This window comes from Ranitomeya imitator, chromosome 1, assembly GCF_032444005.1.
Source record: "Ranitomeya imitator isolate aRanImi1 chromosome 1, aRanImi1.pri, whole genome shotgun sequence".
NCBI classification, from domain to species: domain Eukaryota; kingdom Metazoa; phylum Chordata; class Amphibia; order Anura; family Dendrobatidae; genus Ranitomeya; species Ranitomeya imitator.
The window spans coordinates 625321999-625345565 of NC_091282.1; the positions used below are offsets into that span (position 1 = coordinate 625321999).

Here is a 23567-nt window from a genome sequence, read left to right on the forward strand (position 1 = left end):
TGGCTTTGCCAATGCAAGAGGCTATTGGTACTCGTCGGCTTACGATATATCCCTGTGGAGATTCCCCCTCTGTCCTCTTTTTTGATGGTAACATCCAAAAAAGCCAGTTCCTGTTCTTGGATTTCTGATGTGAACCTGAGCCCTAGATCGTTATGATTGAGGTCCCTTAAGAAGTCCCCAAACGTCTCTCTCGTTCCTGTCCATATTACAAACATGTCGTCTATAAACCTGTACCATACTAAAATGGAGTCCTGCCACCAGCCAGCATCACCCCCAAATACCACCATTTCCTCCCACCAGCTCAGGAACAGATTTGCATACGATGGGGCACAGGGACTCCCCATTGCGGTGCCCCTGAGCTGGTGGAAGTGCCTCCCATCAAACATGAAGGTGTTATGGGTAAGCGTGAATTCCAGAAGGGACAGTACAAATGTGTTATGCTCCCTGCATGCCACCGACCTTTGTTGTAGGTAGAACTGTACCCCTCTAATCCCTGCCTCATGTGGTATGCTGCTATATAAGGCCTCTATATTGATGGATGCCAACCAGTAATCCCCCTCCAGATGCATTCCCTCCAATTTCAATAATAAGTCTGCTGTGTCCCTCAGATATGATGGAGTGGCCACCACAAATGGACGTAAGATTTGATCCACATAGATCCCACAGTTCTGTAGCAGAGAATCTACTCCCGACACTATGGGTCGTCCCTTCAATGGATTCAGCCCCTTGTGAATCTTCGGGAGTGCATAAAACGTGGCCATGAGTGGATATTTGGGTAGCAGAAACTCATACTCCTGTCTAGAGATAAGATCCCGGGAGAGGGCCCCTTCTAATAGTGTTCTTAATTCCTCCCCAAAAATCCCCATTTGGCTGCGGTCTAGAATCTCATATGTTTCTCTGTCATTTAGGATGGACTGACACATTGACCGATATTCAGTGTGGTTCAAAATGACCAGATTTCCCCCCTTGTCTGAGGGTTTAATTATTATCTGTTCATTCCTTTTAAGGGTATCCAGGGCCAGACATTCACTCTCTGACATGTTCCCTTCTCCCGCCACACTGTGTAATTTCCTCAGGTCCCTTTCCACCAATAGTGCAAAGATATCGATGTTACTTGTGTCTCCCTGCGGTGGCATCCTTGTGCTTTTGTTTTTCAGGGATGTGAATGGACCTTTTCCATCTTGTGGGGCCCTGTCATTTTCTCTAAGGAGGTCTCTGAGTGCCTGGTACCCCTCCATATCCTCATGACCCAGGCCATGTTGTTGGCATTCTTCCCGAGTGTTATGCTGAAAAAACTTTTTACACTTTAACTTCCTACAAAATAGGTTCAAATCTTTTACCCATTCAAAGCAGTTATACTTATTGGTTGGTACAAAATTGAGGCCCCTAGACAATACACGCATTTCATTATCAGTGAGTAGGTGCGAGGACAGGTTCACAATCTGACCTTTTATTGGTTGAATCGAGTTCTCAATCCGTATCCTGTTCTCGCACCCTGCTCCAAAAAAGATGGTACTGAGGAGGATGAGGATGGCTGTGTAGATGCCACTCCCCCACTGTGTGGAAAGACATTGGCTTAAGGGAGCTGAACACCGTGTTGTGGTCCTGACCGATCATAAGAATCTGATTTACCTCGAGTCGGCCAAGCAGCTGAATCCTAGACAGGCTCGATGGTCCCTGTTTTTCTCCCGTTTTGATTTTGTGGTCTCGTATCTTCCGGGATCTAAGAATGTTAAGGCTGATGCCCTCTCTAGGAGTTTTTCGCCTGATTCTCCTGGAGTCCTGGAGCCGGTTGGCATTCTTAAGGAGGGGGTGATTCATTCAGCTATCTCCCCTGATTTGCGGCGGGTGCTTCAGGAATTTCAGGCTGATAGGCCTGACCGCTGTCCAGTGGGGAAGCTGTTTGTTCCTGATAGATGGACAAGTAAGGTAATTTTTGAGGTTCATTGTTCAGTGTTGGCTGGTCATCCTGGGATTTTTGGTACCAGAGATTTGGTTGCTAGGTCCTTTTGGTGGCCTTCCTTGTCTCGCGATGTGTGTGCTTTTGTGCAGTCCTGTGGGACTTGCGCCCGGACCAAGCCTTGCTGTTCCCGCGCTAGTGGGTTGCTTTTGACTTTGCCGGTCCCTGAGAGGCCCTGGACGCATATTTCCATGGATTTTATTTCAGATCTTCCTGTTTCCCAGAAGATGTCTGTTATCTGGGTTGTTTGTGACCGGTTCTCTAAAATGGTCCATCTGGTACCTTTGCCTAAGTTGCCTTCCTCCTCAGATCTGGTTCCATTGTTTTTTCAGCATGTGGTTCATTTACATGGCATTCCGGAGAATATTGTGTCTGACAGAGGTTCTCAGTTTGTCTCTAGATTTTGGCGGGCCTTTGGTGCTAGGATGGGTATTGATTTGTCTTTTTCTTCGGCGTTTCATCCTCAGACTAATGGCCAAACTGAGCGAACTAATAAGACCTTGGAGACCTATTTGAGATGCTTTGTGTCTGCTGATCAGGATGATTGGGTGTCTTTCTTGCCATTGGCCGAGTTTGCCCTTAATAATCGGGCTAGTTCGGCTACTTTGGTTTCACCTTTCTTTTGTAATTTTGGTTTTCATCCTCGTTTTTCTTCTGGGCAGGTTGAGCCTTCTGATTGTCCTGGTGTTAATTCTTTGGTGGACAGGCTGCAGCAGATTTGGACTCATGTGGTGGACAATTTGACGTTGTCTCAGGAAAGGGCTCAACGTTTTGCTAACCGCCGTCGGCGTGTTGGTCCCCGGCTTCGTGTGGGGGATTTGGTTTGGTTGTCTTCTCGTCATGTTCCTATGAAGGTTTCTTCTCCTAAGTTTAAGCCTCGGTTTATTGGTCCTTATACAATTTCTGAAATTATTAATCCGGTGTCTTTTCGTTTGGCTCTTCCTGCCTCTTTTGCCATTCATGATGTTTTCCATAGATCTTTGTTGCGGAGATATGTGGTGCCCGTTGTTCCCTCGGTTGACCCTCCTGCCCCGTTGTTGGTTGAGGGAGAGTTGGAATATGAGGTTGAGAAGATTTTGGATTCTCGTTTTTCGAGGCGGAGGCTTCAGTATCTTGTCAAGTTGAAGGGTTATGGCCAGGAGGATAATTCTTGGGTTGTTGCCTCCGATGTCCATGCTACCAATTTGGTTCGTGCTTTTCACTTGGCTCATCCTGATCGGCCTGGGGGCTCTGGTGAGGGTTCGGTGACCCCTCCTCAAGGGGGGGGTACTGTTGTGAATTCCGCTCTTGGGCTCCCTCCGGTGTTTGTATGTGGCACTTTTGTGAGTTCTGCTCTTGGGCTCCCTCTTGTGTTTTCTAGTGGTATGGCTGCTCCTTGGAGTTAGCTGTCATCAGCTGCCTCCACTTATTGTCCGCTATTTAAGTCTGGCTCTTTCTTCAGCCTGTGCCACTTGTCAATGTTCCTGGCTGGATTCACATCTCTGCTTGGATTCTCCTGGTTTCCTGACCAGTTCTGCAAAGATAAGTTCTGGCTTTGCTCATTTCAATCCACATGTTGTGGACTTATTGTTCTGTGCATTCTATATTTGTCCAGCTTGTCAGTATGGATTTTTTCTGTTAGCTGGAAGCTCTGGGAAGCAGATTTACCCTTCACACCTTTAGTCAGGTGTGGAGATTTTGTAAACTCTGTGTGGATTGTTTTGTAGTTTTTATACTGACCGCACAGTATCCTTTCCTGTCCTATGTATCAAGCTAGACTGGCCTCCTATGCTAAAACCTGATTTCATTTCTGCGTATGTTATTTTCCCCTCCTCTCACCGTCAATATTTGTGGGGGGCTATCTTTCCTTTGGGGATTTTCTCTGAGGCAAGATAGGTTTCCTGTTTCCATCTTTAGGGGAAGTTAGATCTTAGGCTGTGCCGAGGGGTCTAGGGAGCATCAGGTACCCCCCACGGCTATTTTTAGTTGCGCTGCTAGGTTCAGGGTTTGCGGTCAGTACAGATACCACCTCCTTCAGAGCTTGTCTCATGTTGTTCCTAAACCACCAGATCATAACAGATGCAACAGCGTTTGCTATCTTCATACCGGGTGAAGCTAACCCATGTATGTATCCACATTATACCGCCATATAGTCTGTCATTACTCAGCAGCAGGTTCCATCTCTGCACGGCGGACCTCGGGCTGTGAACGCATTTTATACCATCTTACTAATTATTTAGTGCGCCCTAACACATGCCTAAAGCGTGTTCTTTTTGCTTAAATGTACTCAACTATAAAGCATAGGTGATAAATTTGTAATAGCTGAAGGTCTGATAGATGGAACACCATCAATCACAAAAACAAGTGTCCCCAAGTCCCTTTCTTATGTGAATGGATTGGTATTGGGCAGTTGTGAGCACTCCTCCAATTTTTTTTCTCTAGGAGTGTTGAGACTTTACATCCAAAGGAGTAAATAGAGTGTTCACAAATGCACTCTACCACGTCATTCACACAGGGGCCTTGGGACTGCTGTATTATTGATCTTTGGGGGTCCTCCAGCAATCATATATTTATAAACTATCAGCAGAAAAACTTTGAAAGAGAATCTGTCACAAGGTTTTATGGCTTCATCTGAGAGTCACTCAGTATCTACCCTCCAAGCCTGACTAACATATACTGAGCAGCATGAGATTACAGCCCCAGAAGAGACACTTAGGAGCTGTAATTTGGGTTTGGTGAACATAGTTACACTTTAAAAATGTTAAATATTAATTATTAATTGAACTATTCAATTCTGTACTGAGCACATTACTTCTTGCTGACATTACAAAAAGCTATTTCTGTGTATGTAGCTCAGAGTATAAGTCAACACCATATAGAGGGAACACGTGGTTTGTGGGACATATAAATAACGTCTCTTAGGAGGGTGGGAGGCTTGTCACGTGGGAGCTGTCACCTCCTGCCATCATCATCATTCTCCATGGACGTCAGACAAGTCACACAAGGAAGGAACAGCTGGTAGCCATGATGACTTCAGACTTCACACAGACAGACAGCTTTTACCATTCAGAATTTTGGGAAAGATGAATAACAAGCGCTGATATTTACAAATGGACAATCTGTTCGTAACTATTTCATCTATTTTTATATTTTGCTGCAATGTGGTTTTTCTGTGGACAATTCAATAAACCACTGCATTTTTTATGAAAATATAATGACATTTTTTCTTTAAGAGTAACGCACCTGGTAAAGTCCTAATTAAATAAATGTGCAAAATAAGCATATTTAACACAAAATTATTTTACAATCATTCCGATATGACTTTCAAGGTCAGTACACCAATCTCATCAGATTTAAGACATTTATTTCATAATGTGTGCAGTTTACATTTTGAAAAATGGTGACAGATCAATGGTACACACGAAATGTTATCTTTGGCCTTGGATGCAAATCTGTTTGGTCAGTTATTCTTATGTCCACCACCCTTCCAGCATAATGAGATTGAAGGATAACATTTGTAAGGAAAAACTCAAGGACATAGAAATATGTCAGGGTTGATGGAACAGCATTTTAACAGATAAGCACAGGGTTATCAAAAGAAAGCAAGGAGCAATAAGGGTAGAAAAAATTACTATCAAAATCACTTTATTTTATTGATCTAAGAATAATATATTAAATGTAGCTCTTATACCTTGTGCTGCTTGAGATCCAATGAGACCCATCAGAAGAAGAACAGGTAATGTCATCCACCTTTAATGTACATATTAATAGAAAAGATGATAGTTATACAAAAGTAATAGTTAAGTAATATCTGTTGTAATCATTGGAGTAAAAGCAAAACAAGCAAGATAATAAAATATCCTTGACTCATATACACATGAAAGGCTCATGACTTGTGGCTGATGTAACTGTCCCAGTGAAGGTGGAAGAGCCGGCATCTTATACTATAAAAACAGTGCATTCCATAGTCATGAACCTGAAAATGTGACCCAAACATCTATACATTTCCCAAACCCATTGGAGCAGATTCATCAAGTCTTGGTGGAGTTGAAGGCTCCAAATTCATTAAAGGAACACAACACTAAATTTGACGCCTCTTCTGATTAGTATGTGGCTTGTGTGCCATACCAGACTTGCTGTCCCAGTCAATGATGGGAGAAGCATTTCTGATGTATAAAATGTCAACACATTTGATGAATGTGACAAGTAGGCGTAGCCACACCATGTCCCGCCCCAGCTGCACCCATTTTAGTGGAGCTGATTTCAATTGACGTTAAAAGTGTAAAAGCTTTAATTCATCAGTCCCAATGTGTGCTGTGAATTAGCAAAGTACTGAGAACTAGAGATGAACAAATTGATTTGTGGGACTCCCAGTTAGGCCAGGATCCGCAGTGTAGCTTATGATTAGCCGGGTGGACAAATGGTGTTGCTCCAGCCAGGTTAGTCAAAAGCAGCTCAGGGACCGCGAGAGATTTGCGAGACTCCTGTCTAGTGGCCAGAGACTACCCACCAGGATGATGGACTGTAGTACCGCAAATCGATCGACCCATGTCTATTGAGACCTCAACAATAGATTGAAAGTTACATAAATCTGTCAAACACTTGCAGAGAGTATGTCTATATCATACAAGGTACTTTACAAGAATGCCCTGAAAACCACAAATTATTGTGTTGAGGCTGAATGTATATGCAATAAGTAAAGGCTGCCTTCACTCATGAGTCATGACTTATTATTTTATGTGAGTTTTTTTCTAGTATACTTTGGTGGGTTTTTGTTTAAATTATTGTGTTTGAGCCCCAGCTTTCTTTGGTTGCATCTTTTTTAGTGACGAGCGAGTACTAAAATGCTCGGGTGCTTGTTGCTCGGGTGGAGCAAATTGGAATACTCGGGAACTCGGCCAGAACAACAAGCCCAATGTAAGTCTATGGGAGACCCGAGTATTTTTACCGCGATCCCCCCTTGGGTCATTTTAAGGTATAAAACATCTGAAAATGATGGAAACACTGCTCAAATGACACAAGGACATCATGGAGATCGCCCCTGGAAGCATTCCTGATTCCTAGTTCACAGCTTTAATCATTTTTTTTCCGAGATTCATGTCATTTTTCCCGGTGCCACAAAAAAACACATGAAAACGAAACCAAAGCGGGTTTTGCTTGGAAATATGTCAAGGTACATCCTTTGCAGTTTAATGACTTGCCTGTTAGGCCAAATATTTAACTCCAGACTGAAAATTTCCACTCCCAATTAGGCTTAGTTCAGACGCAGCGTTTTTTAAGCGTTTTTCAACTTTATCATTGCTTTCAACCACTACAAATGCATTCACTGGGAAATGTCACTGTAACATTGAACACCCCTAGCTGGCCATGTGGTGTGTGACACATAAGCAGGCCCATCTGCGGAGCCCCATGGTCCTGTTCATTGCAGTGGTATTGCTTTCCTCTTGGGAAGAGTGATGCTATGTTTGGAGGCAAAGAAGGACAACTGCATCCCGGTTTCACAAACATGCAGCACATTTCACACTCCAGGCCACCAGGGGAGCTTCTTGTTAAGGACTGGCGGAACGCACCAAGTATAGATGATATGAAACTAGGTGGGTTCGCAGTCCGAGGTCCACCGTGCAGGTAAAAAGCCTGTTGCTAGTAAGACGGACTATATGACGGTACTATAAGTATACATGCACGGGTTAACTTCACCCTGCGTGAAGGAAGCGATCCTGTTGAGTCACAGGACCGCGGTACCGCACATAGAGCACGAGCAAGAAGTCAGCGAACACAACCCCAACACAGGATTGAAGTCCGATTAGACCACTTGCTGGTACAACACTGCAACTGGGTGTGTAAAGAAACTATTAAAATAGTATATAAAGGCACGAGAGTGCATGCAGTGCCGCACTGACGGACGCCACTAACCACCAAGGCTTGGGTAAGGAAAGCGCAGAGGAAGCGCACGGCGCAGTACAGGCGGTCAAAGCAACTAGACGCTGTTATGTGTGTAACGTGCTGTTGGATAAGTCGGGCGCTAGGTAGCAAACATACACCTTCCGCGAACAGTCATCCAATAGGGAGGGTATTTTAAAGAGCGACTTTCACTCACAACACACACACATATTATCAAGACAATACTAGCGCATGGCCGTGCGGTCATGCGCAGTTTATATAGTTGCAGCACAGGAAGCTGCTACAGAAGTTTTGCCCTTTCAGGACCTGCCAAGAGGACCAATGGGATGTGCTGCAGCACCTGAGCATGTGACCCTCGATCTCCAACGGGAGATCCTGTCCTGGGCATGCTCAGTGTGTGCAATAAGGACTTAGTCCCAGGGAAGCCCGCTCGCCGCAGATCAGTGCAGGGTACAACAGGAGAGCCGGAAAAGGCAAAAGTAACCCTTTGCACAGAATCAGTCCAAGCGAGACGCTGGGAGCAACGCCTCCGCTGAGCAGAGCCCACCACGGCCGAAGCAGGATGGGAGACCGCAGCAGACACGGATCGAGATTCCCCTTGTGCAGCAGAGGAAACTCGACTCCTAACACTACCCCCCCCCCTAGGGCCCCCCCCCCCCCTGGGCCTCGCTACGCTCGAAGGCAGCAATAAGCTGCGGAGCCCGAATGTGCTCAGCAGGCTCCCAGGACCTATCCTCAGGGCCGTAACCCTTCCAGTCCACCAAAAACATTTTTTTGCCACGTACCACCTTGCACCCCAAGATAGCGTTCACCTCGAAATCGTCCGTAGACGAACCCGATGTCTCGGCAGATGACTCAGAAAACCGGGACATGTATACGGGCTTAAGGAGGGACACATGAAAGGTGTCGGTGATACCAAGGCGTGGAGGAAGGGCCAGACGGTAGACCACAGGATTAACCTGTTCGAAGACCTTGAAGGGACCCAACTAGCGAGGAGCAAACTTAGTGGACTCAACTCGCAGCCTGATGTTACGGGCGGAGAGCCACACCAAGTCGCCAGGAGCAAAGGTCGGAGCGGGGCGCCGATGAGCATCAGCGGAGGACCTCATTCTCTCCTTAGAGGCCCGAATGGCATCTTGAGTGCGGTCCCAAATATCCTGTGCCTCCACAGCCCAGTCTGCCACCCTGGAGTCTGCGGAAGACACGGGCATAGGCACAGGTACCCGTGGATGCTGACCATAGTTGAGGAGGAATGGGGTTTGTCCAGTGGAGTCGGCTACGGCGTTGTTCAGCGCAAACTCTGCCCACGATAGCAAGGATGCCCAGTCATCCTGCCTGGCAGAAACAAAATGTCGCAGGTATGTGACCAAGGTCTGGTTGGCCCTCTCTACCAACCCATTCGTCTCGGGATGATAAGCGGAAGAGAGATTCAACTCAATACTGAGAAGACGACAAAGCTCTCTCCAGAACCGAGACGCAAACTGGGGACCCCGGTCACTGACAATTTTGTCAGGCATACCATGTAGGCGGAAGATGTGTTTAATGAACAACGCTGCCAAGGCCCGTGCAGAAGGTAACCGTGGTAGCGGCACCAAATGCACCATTTTTGAGAAATGATCGGTGATGACCCAAATGATGGTACAGCCGCGAGATTTGGGTAAACCCACGACAAAGTCCATCCCGACCATCTCCCAGGGCCTATCTGCCACCGGCAAGGGATAGAGCAACCCAGCTGGCCTTTGCTGCCGAGATTTATTTTTGGCGCAGGAGACACACGCCAGAATATAATCCCTGACAACCCGGACCATATGCGGCCACCAGTATGTCCTCGCTAGTAGCTCAGATGTCCTCTTTGTCCCAAAGTGTCCACCCACCCTGGACGAATGAGCCCAAGAGAGAACCTCCGGTCGCAAATTAATGGGCACAAAAGTCTTGCCTGGAGGCTCAGACTCCAGCGAAACCGGCGCTACGGTTCTCAGGCTCTCAGAAGGGACAATAAGCTGAGGCTCCTCTTCCTCCTCTTCAGTTGACATAAGGGAGCGAGAGAGAGCGTCAGCACGAATATTCTTCTCCCCGGCGAGAAAATGAAGGGAAAAGTGGAACCGGGAAAAGAACAAGGACCATCTGGCTTGGCGAGAATTTAGCCGCTGGGCTGTTTGCAAGTAGACCAAATTTTTGTGGTCCGTGTAAACTTGGAAGGGAAACCGCGCACCTTCCAGAAGGTGTCTCCACTCTGAAAAGGCCAATTTCATTGCTAGCAACTCCCTATCCCCGATGGAGTAGTTTCTCTCCGCTGGCGTGAAGGTCTTAGAGAAGAAGAAGCATGGATGCTTCCGACCTTGAGCATCCTTTTGATAGAGGACTGCTCCAGCACCAACGGATGAGGCATCCACCTCCATTAGGAATGGCTTATCCACATCGGGACGATGTAAGATGGGAGCGCTAGCAAAGTGGGACTTAATAGAAGTGAAGGCCTTGGAGACCTCTTCCGACCACAATTTGGGATTCGCTCCCTTCTTGGTGAGGGCTACCAAGGGAGCTACCAGAGTTGAGAAGTGGGGAATGAACTGGCGGTAATAGTTAATGAACCCCATAAAGCGCTACACCGCTTTAAGAGAATGGGGCTCTTGCCAGTCCATCACAGCCTGTAGTTTGGCAGGATCCATAGCCAATCCCTGGGCGGAGATGATATAGCCCAGGAACGGTAAAGACTCCTGCTCAAACATACACTTCTCCAACTTAGCATAAAGAGAGTTTGCCCGTAGGAGGTCGAAGACTCTGCCAACATCTCTCCGGTGGGAGTCTAAATCTGGAGAAAAGATGAGAATATCATCCAGATAGACTGCAACTGAGGTGGAAAGCATATCCCAAAAGATGTCGTTGACAAAGTCTTGGAAAACGGCTGGGGCATTACAGAGCCCGAAGGGCATCACCAGATACTCATAGTGCCCATCTCTGGTGTTAAACGCCGTTTTCCATTCGTCCCCCTCACGGATGCGAATCAGGTTATAAGCACCCCGCAGATCTAATTTAGTAAACACTCTAGCTCCCCGAAGCCTATCGAAGAGCTCGGATATCAAGGGCAAAGGATACTTGTTCTTAACGGTGATAGCGTTAAGACCCCTGTAGTCTATGCATGGACGTAGTTCCCCATTCTTCTTCTGCACGAAGAAGAACCCTGCCCCAGCAGGTGACACTGACTTCCTGATAAATCCTCTTGTCAGATTCTCTTGAATGCACTGAGACATGGCCTCCGTCTCCGGGAGAGATAATGGATAAACTCGACCCCGGGGAGGCTCCGCACCAGGCAAGAGATCGATAGGACAGTCATAGGGGTGATGGGGCGGAAGGGTCTCCGCCGCCTTTTTGGAGAACACGTCTGCGTAAGACCAATATTGCTTGGGGAGAGAGGATAGATCTGCGGGTACCTCAGTAGTAGCAACCTGAACACACTCTCGGTGACACCTACCCCCACATGATTCACCCCATCCCAGAATTCTGCCTGAGGACCACTCGATGTGAGGAGAGTGGTACCGTAACCAAGGTATCCCCAACAGGACCTCATCAATCCCCTCAGGAATGATGAGCAGAGATATAATCTCCTGATGGGATGGTGACATGGACAGAGTAAAAGGGATGGTCTGATGTGTTATCTGTGCGGGGAGTGTCGACCCATTCACCACTCGTACCGTTACTGGTTGAGGTAGCATAACCAGGGGTATTGCGTGACGTTGGGCGAAAGCAGGAGACATAAAATTGCCCTCCGCCCCAGAATCCACGCAGAGCTCTACCGAGTGGGAGGATGAGCCAAAAGTAATTGTCCCCTTAAAGGACAATTTGGAGGCAAACGTCGCAGTGTCTAGTGCACCTCCACCTACTACCACTAGACGCTGACGTTTCCTCGACCGCTGATGACATCTGGTGGCAAGATGTCCTGACTGTTGGCATACATGGCAAACCTGGGGTGCACGAGCGGTCCGGGACTTAGATCCCGCTCGTGACACTACCTTAGGTTCATGGGGCTCAGGAGCCTGGACTGGAGATTCCAAAGGTTTGGCGAAGGTGGGAGCCAGCCGAAACCTCTGCCTACACTGGGCTCGCTCTAACCTCTGCTCGTGAAAACGAAGGTCAATACGAGTAGATACTGTTATTAATTCTTCCAGTGTGGCGGGAATCTCCCTAGTGGCCAGGGCGTCCTTAACGTGGTCAGCCAGCCCCCTCCAAAATATAGGGATAAGGGCTTTATCCGACCACTCCAGCTCAGGTGCTAGAGTGCGGAAGTGGACGGCAAAAAGGCTGACCATGGACGAGCCCTGAGTCAATGCCAACAGTTGGAGCACCGTATCATGGGTGACACGAGGTCCTAAAAAGACCTGTTTCAGAGTGCTCAGGAATAACGGAGCACTCTGCACCACATGATCGCCACGCTCCCACAGCGGCGTAGCCCACTGCAACGCCCTGTCCGACAATAAGGATATGATAAAGCCCACCTTAGCCCGCTCTGTAGGGAAACGAGAGGCCAGAAGCTCGAGATGTATTGAGCACTGACTCACGAAACCCCTACAGGACTTACTGTCACCAGAAAATTTCTCTGGTAGCGGGAGGCGAGATAGCGTCGGTACAGGGGCGGCAGTGGACAAAGTAGCTGCAGCCACACTTGCAGCCTGAACAGCGACAGCAGTAACATCCACAGCTGAGGTTGAACGCTCTAGAGCCGCCAACCTCTCCTCTAGCTGCTGGATGTACCGCTGTAAACGCTGATCGTCCGTCATTACTAGCCAGACCTTGGCGGTAGTATTATGTTAAGGACTGGCAGAACGCACCAAGTATAGATGATATGAAACTAGGTGCGTTCGCAGTCCGAGGTCCACCGTGCAGGTAAAAACCCTGCTGCTAGTAAGACGGACTATATGACGGTACTATAAGTATACACACACGGGTTAACTTCACCCTGAGTGAAGGAAGCGATCCTGTTGAGTCACAGGACCGCGGTACCGCACATAGAGCACGAGCAAGAAGTCAGCGAACACAACCCCAACACAGGATTGAAGTCCGATTAGACCACTTGCTGGCACAACACCGCAACTGGGTGTGTAAAGAAACTATTAAAATAGTATATAAAGGCACGAGAGTGCATGCAGTGCCGCACTGACAGACGCCACTAACCACCAAGGCTTGGGTAAGGAAAGCGCAGAGGAAGCGCACGGCGCCGTACAGGCGGTCACAGCAACTAGACGCTGTTATGTGTGTAACGTGCTGTTGGATAAGTCGGGCGCTAGGTAGCAAACATACACCTTCCGCGAACAGTCATCCAATAGGGAGGGTATTTTAAAGAGCGACTTTCACTCACAACACACACACATATTATCAAGACAATACTAGCGCATGGCCGTGCGGTCATGCGCAGTTTATATAGTTGCAGCACAGGAAGCTGCTACAGAAGTTTTGCCCTTTCAGGACCTGCCAAGAGGACCAATGGGATGTGCTGCAGCACCTGAGCATGTGACCCTCGATCTCCAACGGGAGATCCTGTCCTGGGCATGCTCAGTGTGTGCAATAAGGACTTAGTCCCAGGGAAGCCCGCTCGCCGCAGATCAGTGCAGGGTATAACAGGAGAGCCGGAAAAGGCAGCAGTAACCCTTTGCACAGAATCAGTCCCAGCGAGACGCTGGGAGCAACGCCTCCGCTGAGCAGAGCCCACTGCGGCCGAAGCAGAATGGGAGACCGCAGCAGACACGGATCAAGATTCCCCCTGTGCAGCAGAGGAAACTCGACTCCTAACACTTCTGCTCCTATTTATTAGGTCACACCCCACATATATATAGCTGGTAGTCTGTAGGGAAAGTGAGCTTAGTTCCTGGCAGAGCTCCAGACAGGAGTACTGTCAGTTCCAGACCAGAGTCTGAGGAAGACAGAGGGTCAAAGGAGCTGTGAATGCCCTCAGAGCTGCAGCTCCCAGAAAGAGACATTGAAAGGCAGAATTGTATTGCAGCGAGCATGAAGGAAGTCGAAGCAAAGGAGAGGATACCAGAAGGGGACCAGCCCTGCTCAGGCTGCCTCCTTCTGAGGCGCAAAATCCCGGTAGCTAGAACACCGAGGGAGTAAGTACCTCCACACCTTATTTCAGAGACGGGCAGGACAGCTCATTGCCGCAACTATACCCAGGAGGCACATTGACAACTACAGAGCCAGGTTATCTAAGAGACCCTACAAAGAGCCTCAAGTCACCAGTCATGAGGGTTTTGTCCTATCCTATATGAGGGATAGAAAGAGAGAAACATCGCATCTATGAGTCCTTTATGTGAAGCCATAGGCAGTAAGGGACTACACCATTGCAGCGCAAGGGAAGGCTACTGATTTCCACCTGGACAAGGGAACTCTGGACTTGCCTCCAAACCGGTCGGACTCTGCCTGCCCTGTGATCTGGTGCTCTGGACTGTGGATGCGGAAGTCTTCAGTAAAGGTAAAGAGACTGCAACCTTGTGTCCTCGTTCTTCTCTGCGCCTCTCACCATTCCACCATTTACACACTGGGAAGCCCTGGGGACATACTTCACCTGTGGCAAGGTATACAATCTAGCTGCCATAACATCACCCCAGCAGACCCCTTAAAGCAGCATCGGTCACATGACCGAATACCACAGGTGGCGTCACGAACATAAACTCTATCCCTTTACATACCTTTCCCTTTTACACGGACGTCCCCGGGCCATGGACCAGGTCAGCCACTGTGACATCCCCCTGTGAACCGAAGAACTTGGTACCGAGTACCCCACGGCCCTTGGGGGCGATCCATATCTTCTTTCATTTATGAAGGAGGGACTCTTAAAGTCACAGAGCCTATATTTACTGGTGCATCAGGCGGCATTAATGTTCTTAAAGGGCCATTACGAAACAGTGGTCAGACAGAAATCAGTCCCAGGAGCACTGAAGGAAACTCAGACAACATATGTCGTTTGCCACAACGCTTTTCAACGGTAGACACCGTCTTCTTCAGGTGGGAGTTGAAGACTGAAGAAGACGGTGTTTACCATTGAAACGCGTTGTGGCAAACGACATATGTTGTCTGAGTTTCCTTCAGCGCTCCTGGGACTGATTTCTGTTTGACACACATTCTTATAATCCTTTGGAGGTATTCAGCTGGAGCTGCGGTGGTGCTCGACAACTCCCTTTCATCTCCCCTTCCCTGGGTCAATTCCTCTGCGCTCCCCTCTGACTGCTTTCACTTATCTTGATTATGAAACAGTGGGTCTCCTAAGCTGTTGTAGCCTATGCTGTGAGTGGATGGGCTGCCAAGAATTACGATGCACCACAATAACCCTGTCATAAAATGTCCAGGGGGGACTCCTGAAAAAATGTTGAATTGAATTCAAGGCCTGCCCTGCTACCAATTCATATGCACTCCAATAAGCTTTTGAACCCATATACTGGATGTGCCCATGAAAATCCACTTCACAATATGCATTTTGAACTCCATACTCCTTTGTTTTACACATTGGCGTCAAGGCAGCCCTGCAGCATAGTCAGTCGTATGCACCCCATTAGGCCTTGAAACCCACATAGTGGATGGGCCCATGAAAATCCGCTTCACAATATGCATTTTGTACTCCCGTAATCCTTGGTTTTACACATTGGCGGCAAGGCCAGCCCTGCTGCATAGTCATATGCACCCAAGTAGGCCTTGAAACCCACATTGTGGGTGGGCCCATGAAAATCCACTTCACAATATGCATTTTGTACTCCCGTAATCCTTGGTTTTACACATTGGCAGGAAGTAGTCCTGCTGCATAGTCAGTCACATGCACTCCATTAAGCCTTGGAACCCACTTAGTGGGAGGGGACGTGGCTAGCAGCAGAAGGAGCAGGACGCACTTTCCTCAAGCTCCTCTGATACCTATTATAATCCACCTAATCTAGAGGTTCTGTGGACCCATCCTCAAAATTAGAGGGCATCAACCAACGAATTTTGAGCTCTGGGCACACTATATGACCTTTTTTGTGACAGATTTGTGCCACGGACTCAGAAAAAATCCGAGGCCTACAAACAGGCCTAGAACCCGGAAGTGGTGATTGCGGCCCCCCATCTGTCAATAGACTCATTGCGCCTTTCCTATCTCTAAGCGGGAGACCGAGATGAACAGAGCAGCGGTGAGCTCTACCCCTGATATCTCGGGACCCCGGTGGCTCTACCAGAGAAACCTCAGTGTCTGGAGGGGGTGAGGAGACCAGCAGAGGGTGAGTGGATTATAGTTTTACTGGCGTTGTGTTCCACCCGCCTCCCCCTTCCTTTGCTACGAAGGAGCCCGTCCTCAGCTCACCAACCTGGGAGACGGCGCTCAGAGGAGAGAGATCCCGCGGTTCTCATCTGCACACAGAGCGCTCCGGAGCTGCCTCGCTGCTGTGCCACCGGCCTGCCCACGGCGCCTCCTATCGCCCGACCCCGCCACGATTATCAACAGCAGAAGCCGACGGTGGAGATAATTCCGCCTAAGAGGTGAGCGAGGGGAGATGCTGATAGCTGAGGCAGCTTGGAGAAGTACACCTACCGTGGCCTGGGGTGGAGGACCGGGGAGGCGGCTGCACCTGGCGGCTGCCAACAGACAGAGGTGGGAAGACCGCAGGAGCTACTGGAGAGTGAGCACACCACCGTGACCCCCAGGGCCCGAAGAGGACCCGACTGGAGCAGAGGACCTCCCCATTGATCTTCTACAGCCGGAGGTAAGAAGACCCGGGAGCAGCGCAGCACTAGGCAACCTTTTCATAGCGGTGCGGCTGTGGCTGACAACTCCGAGCAAGTGGAGACAACAGGTCACAGCCAGCACTGCAGATCCCGGACACAGATAGTCACAAGGTGCCGCACTTTTGGGATCAGAGACAGGGGTCTAGCATTCACTACCTCCCTATTCTTTCCATCCGGTCCTTGTCTATGCTACCTAAACTATTTGAACTACTCCCCTCCCTGCCTGAGAAAACTGGGATCATTACGCTGACCTTATCTGCAGTATTACAGTGTATCTATTCTATTGTAGAGCTGTGTACCTGGAGGTGCACATTTTTGGGGATAACGTCTCTCTAGAGGAAATACCAACTGCTACATAAGGCTACATATATATGTGATTTGTTTGCCAGAGTCAGATTAAGAGGGACTCAGTCAGGATCAGAGGGACAAAGTGGCGTCTCTAAAAAATACCGATCTCGCCATCTGGGACGTGGCCACTGTAACGCCTACCTTCCAACACCGATTCCTAGCGCCTGATTCCTGCTGGGACCATCATTACCACCAACAGCGAAGCGGTGACCTCAATTTTCAGCGCACCCGCTAACAGCATCTGTTTGCAGCCAGAGACACTATTGTGGCAGAGGTGTGGAGCGGAAGATCATTGAGGGAAACTAAGATCTGATTACAAATCCATCTGAGAGACAGAAAACTGCTTCTGAGACAGAATCAGAACAACATCATAGCAGTCTCACAATAATAGCACCAATAAGAGCATAAACTATAATTCCTCCAGCATTATACAATGGCCCCTGGCTGGGATTACCCCCCTTTAACAACATCGGTCCGTTTGGACACCTGACATGAATAATTAAGCTCCTCAACTTTCGTGCTGGGGGAGATCATTGAAGGTTAACAATAAAGGTATCGTCACACTCAGCAACTTTACAACGAGAACGACAACAATCCGTGACGTTGCAGCGTCCTGGATAGCGATCTCGTTGTGTTTGACATGCAGCAGCAATCTGGATCCCGCTGTGCCATCGCTGGTCGGAGCTAGAAGTCCAGAACTTTATTTGGTCATCAGGTCGGCGCGTATCATCATGTTTGACATCAAAAGCAACGATGCCAGCGATGTTTTACATGGAGCTAACAACCAGCGAGAACAATAAGTGAGTCGCCGTTACGTCACTGGATCACTCCTGCATCGTTCTGGAGTTACTGTGTTTGACGTCTCTACAGCAACCTAAACAGCGATGCTGCAGCGATCGGCTCGTTGTCTATATCGCTACAGCGTCACTGAGTGTGAAGGTACCTTAAGAGTTGTTCTGAAGCCTATCTAATTAACCATGGGTAAATCTGGGGTTAAATCCCTACAAGGACCCCCAAAATCCTCTAAATCTATAACTCAAGCTAATGTGGATACATTCTTAAAAACAATCTTCCTTTTCTGACACCATTAAATAACCAAAACATATTGATTCACAAATAGAGGAGGACTCAGACTCAGATCTTGAGAGTGACTCTGACTTGGGAGGAAACGCAAAAGACAGTCTGGTGACTCACTCATTTATTAAGAGAATACTTTCTAAAGCGTTAGAACCTATAGGGAAAGAATTGGCCAAAATAAAACAGGACCTACTGCAACAGGGACATAGACTGGAAACGGTTGAGACCGCCCAAACAACAATGATACACCAAACCAATACCCTATTTGACTGCTTCAAAGACCACGAGACACAGATCCAAATGATACAATCAACGCTTGAAGACCACGAAAACCGTGAACGTAGAAACAATATCCGCGTCAAGGGTCTACCAGAATCAGTAGCATTCGATGCTTTAACCAAAGCTGCTGTGGAGATTTTTAGTAAACTCCTGTTAGATGGAGACTCCAAGGATATTAAACTTGTTAGAGTTCACAGGTCTCTCCGTCCGAAACCCAAGCAGGCAGAGCCCCCATGGGATATGCCGCTTTCTTGACTACCGTATGAAAGACCTTATTCTCCGTCGAGCACGAGAAACACAAGTGGTCACTTATGAGGGCTCACAAATAAGCCTATACCAAGACCTATCGGCCACAACACTGAAAAAACAGAGGATCTTGAAACCCTTTACGGAGGCATTGATAAAACAAGGGCATCGTTTCCGTTCCCCTTTGGAGTCTTCATTACGGCGGGGGATAAAAAGCTCCAAAGAACTTTGCAAGACTCTAAATATCACTCTGGACACATACCCAAGTCTCGAAATATTCCACACAGCATCACTACACCAGCCGTTACCAGTTCCTACTTCGTGGCATCTTACGGGAACTCCTAAATCTCAACGACTGAAAAGGAAGTCAACAAAGACACCACCTTCAAAGGGAGATCCTGAAGTAACCTGAACTCAGACTCCGACTGGTTATTGCTAGGAAGCTCATTCTACTGAATGCAGATCTCTTAGTAATACTTTGTCACTCTACCTAATTTGAGATCTAATCCAACAATACATATAGATGACTAACTGCTGACCCTGAACCTCCTTCCTCTACCCACCTGCACCCTCCCCCTCCCCCTCTTCCACCCCTAAACCCCCCTTTAACCAAACTTACCAATTCCCCCCTTTCCCCCCTCTCATTCCATTCCTTTCCCTTCCCCTTCCCTAACCCATCCCTTTACACATTTCATACCTAGGCTTCGGAAATTTGATACAATTCTCCCTCAATGGAAGCCTGCGAGACTGTTATGTCAGTTGTTTAAAAATGTTTACTAAAGTCTCTCTCTTCATTGTTGTGCTGTTCACGAATTCTGTCTGGCTTCTTTTTTCTCCCTTTGCTTCCTTCTCCCCCCATTTCCTCTTTCCACCCTTCTCTATTTCCCATTTTAACTCCTGCACCTCACAGCATCTGAAATATCGGATGAAGACCACCCAACAATTAGTCGACTCTTCCGAGCATCACGCTTATGGCAACTCAAGATAAGGTATTTTCCTTTGCTTCTTTCAATGTAAATAGCCTAAACTCACCGTCCCCTAGAAGAAATGCATTGAATTTACTTAGAAAACATAAAGCAGATATTCTGTTAGTCCAAGAAACACACTTTAAACCCGATAAACTATCCAACTTCGAACACTCTCATTATGATACATGGTTTCACGCCACCTCGCCGCAAACGGGCTTGAGGGGTACATCGTTAGTGATAGCAAAGGGAATCCCTTTTCAATCTAGCTATGTTCTAATGGATCCCAATGGTAGATATATATTGGTCAAAGGACTTTTAGCTGGAAACCTAGTCACGCTATGTAGCTTATACACTCCTAACAAAAAGCACCTAAAATGGCTATTATCACTCTTTAAAAAATTTAAGATTTTAGGGAAGGTTCCCTTATAATAGGGGGAGACCTGAATATTGCTCTAGAACCCCTAATAGATACTACAAAAAAAAGAGTACAATCTCCACGAAAGATCTAATTAGGATTAAAACAAAACTTGGGTCAATGCAAGTACTGGATATATGGAGACACTTACACCCCTCTGAATCTGACTATACCTACTACTCCCACCCTCACAAGTCATATCATAGACTTGACTATATTTTCATACCTAGACAACTGTTACCCAATGCAATAAGCTCTAATATACTCCCTAAGGCATATTTCACACGTCAGTGTCTCCGGTACGTGTACTGACAGTTTTCTCAAGTACCGGAGACACTGACACATGTACACCCATTCAAATGAATGGGTCTATGCACATGTGTCTGTGTGCAAAACACGGAGACATGTCCGCTTTTCTCCGGCAGCACGTACCGCAATACGTCCCACACACGTGCACACGGAGAACAGAGTGCACTCTCCGCCATGTGCACGTACCGCCCGCAGGAGAGACAGCGCTACAGTAAGCACTGTCTCCACTGTGTGTTGTGATGAAGGCGGCATTAATCTCTTGTCCCCTGCAGGAGACAAGAGATGAAAAATCAAGTTTTTTTTTGTTTGTGTTAAAAATAAAGTTTGGGGGTCACCTCCCGCCTCCCATCCACTGTGCGCCCGCCCGCTTGCAGAGAAATAGTCACCCAGCTCCTGCAATGTCTCCTCTCAGCGCCGGCAGCAGGTTCTGTGTGAGCGGTCACGTGGTACCGTGGTACAGTGATGAATATTCACATATTCACAGGTGTTTTAATCGCAGCAGGACCATGGAGAGAGAGAGAGATTTTAGTCTAAGAAGAGGATTCACAGTAGGTTCCCATTCAGATGAAGATGTTTATTTTCAACGAGAAAAGGAAAGTCTAGGTCCTGGTATACAAGAGATGCCTTAATGTGGCTACAAGGTACACAATAATTGGCCAATTTATGTGCTAAATGCTCTCATTTTTTCATATATCTAATGTAGTAATGCAGTTCAATTTTTGTGTTTCATGTTTGCATGTTTTGGCGCAGCAGTGTGCTGACTTATTTATTTAAGAGTTAAGAAGTATGCCCAATGTAATGCCATGCCCAATTCCCCAATGTGTTGTCCTTTTTTTAAAAAAAATAAAAGAGTGCCATCACAGACCCCTGGGCCAACAAGCACAATACAGAGCACGCTCACCCTGGTGATCTACTTGCAGGTACAGGTCAGATTGCAGGAGACCGAGTTAAGAAGTCGGCCCAACGTAATGCCATGCCCAATTCCCCAATGTGTTGTCCTTTTTTAAAAAAATAAAGAGTGCCATCACAGCCCCCTTGGCCAAAGTGCACCGTAAAGAGCACGTTCACTCTGGTGATCTATTGGCAGGTACATTTTAGATTGCAGGAGACTGAGTTAAGAAGTCGGACCAATGTAATGTCATATCCAATTCCCCAATGTAAAATCCTTTTTTTTTTTAAATAAAAGAGTGCCATCACAGGCCCCTTGGCCAATATGCACCGTACAGAGCACATTCACAATGGTGATCTACTGGCAGGTACAGGATTGATTGCAGGAAACTGAGTTACGAAGTTGGCCCAATGTAATGCCATGCCCAATTCCCCAATGTGTTGTCCTTTTTCAAAAAAATAAAAGAGTGCCATCACAGCACCCTTGGCCAAAATGCACTGGACAGACCACGTTCACCCTGGTGATATAGTGGTTCTGGATGAGGAGAATGAGGATAAGGAGGAGGATAAAAACAAACAGACCAAATCTGGAAGCGTATACCCATGTGTGGTTGTGAAGAGGTGCATGAGAATACACCTCCACAAAAGAGAGAATGTATTTGAGGTTATGTTTCGCTGTTTTCCCTTGGTGTTGTACAGAAGTCTTTCCTAATCCAGGCCTTGTTTATTTTGATAAGAGTCAGCCTGTCAGCATTTTCAGTTGACAGGCGGATGCGCTTATCTGTTATAATTCCACCAGCGGCACTAAAAACCCTCTCTGAGAGAATACTAGCAGCAGGGCAGACCAGGACCTACAAAGCGTAGAGAGCCAGTTCATGCCACGTGTCCAGCTTGGATACCCAAAAATTAAAAGGCACAGAGGAATCACGGAGGACATTTGTACGATCTGCAAGGTACTCCCTCACCATTTTCACAAACATTGCACTTCTTGTGACAGCACCCCTTGCCTCTGTGTCGTCACGATGGGAGGGTCTGAGAAAACTGTCCCAGAACTTGGCCATTGTTCCCATGCCTGAGCTGGATTGTACTTCTGTCTCTCTCACTTGGAGTCCTTAGTTGTACAACAAAAGTTAACGTCTTCTGCCTGCATTCTCACATGGGAATTTTCCAGGCGCGGTAATGTGTGCCATTCTTTCTGTGTCTCAGTGATTGATAGGCTGCTGTCCACACACAGCAGCCCTGCCCTGCCTCAGGCTTTGTTTAATTATGCACCTGTGCCTCAGCCTGTTTCACTCTTCATCTGTGGCTCTGGATGGGCAGTGTGGAGGTTGGATCTGAAATGTCTTTCAGGACCTGGTCAACCTTTATCCTCGCTTGCCTACTCTGGCGCCATGGGGGTGACTCAGTATATGCTCCAGGTACAGCATGTTTTTAATGTGGTCTTGCATTTAGTTCACTTAGGAGGCCTTTATGGCACAGCGAATATAAAAAACGTAGTGTAGGACTGCCCCAATATGAGATTGCCGTGAAGAGGCGGGGTGGCTCAAAGAATTGATCAATTGTTTGCTAAATGTCTCATTTTGAAAATACAGTTAGAAATTAATATGTGCATATGCACTTTATGTATTGCGTCTTAACCTTAGGCTGCGCTGGCTTCTCCCCTTTTTTGCAATGTTGTGGGACACATGCTGGTGTAATGCCAGTATGGCACACCGGGAGAAATAGTGGCAACTGGGGATCGAGTACCTTGGGACGGCTGCAGCCATCAGGTTTGCGGTAAGCTTTCCTATCAACAAACCTAAAAGGCAGCATTTCTAGCGCAAGAAGAAGAGAAATATTAGCATTGAGGACTGTGGCCTGTGGGGCTTTGGCTGGGTATTTCTGCTTGCCTTCCAAATACTGAATTATAGACAACTGAACGCTGTGCTGGGACAAGGACGTGGATGCGCTTGCTGATGGTGCTGCTTGACTGTGGGCCACAACAGGTGCAGGGCAAGAGGCATCTTCACATGCACAGTGTACTGGGGATTGGCTTCTATGCAAAACAGTGGAAGAAGCAGTGGTGTGACCAGCAGGCAGTGGTCCTGGAGCCTGGGGTTCGGCCCACAAAGTCGGGTGCTTTGCTTGCATGTCCTTGATCATGCTGGTTGTGGTCAGGCTGGTTGTTTTGTTACCCCTGCTGTTACGGACATGGCAGGTGCTTCAAATGGCCTGTTTGGTGCTATCGGCAGAGTCTTTAAAAAATAGCCAGACTCGGGAAGATCTAACATGTGGAATGGCAACTTTACTCATGTTGGTGTTACGGGGAATGGATGCACGCCTTTTGTCTGTGGCCACCACACTGCTTCTTCCTGCCTGTTGAGGGAAATGCCTCCTTCCCCATTTTTACTGCTGTCCTTGCTATGCATGTCCTCCTGCTAGGTTGGGTCAGTCACTATGTTATCCACCACCTCGTCTT

The 23567-nt window shown here is 47.6% G+C and overlaps 1 protein-coding gene across 1 annotated transcript in view; it reads right to left on the bottom strand.

Moving 5' to 3' along the window:
* LOC138637845 (C-reactive protein-like) overlaps positions 1–23567 on the bottom strand; it is an 86794-nt gene that overhangs the window by 55443 nt on the left and 7784 nt on the right. The window contains exon 2 of the mRNA XM_069726772.1: positions 5631–5689. Within this exon, the coding sequence (XP_069582873.1) occupies positions 5631–5689 (59 nt within the window). The remainder of the gene's footprint in view (positions 1–5630; positions 5690–23567) is intronic.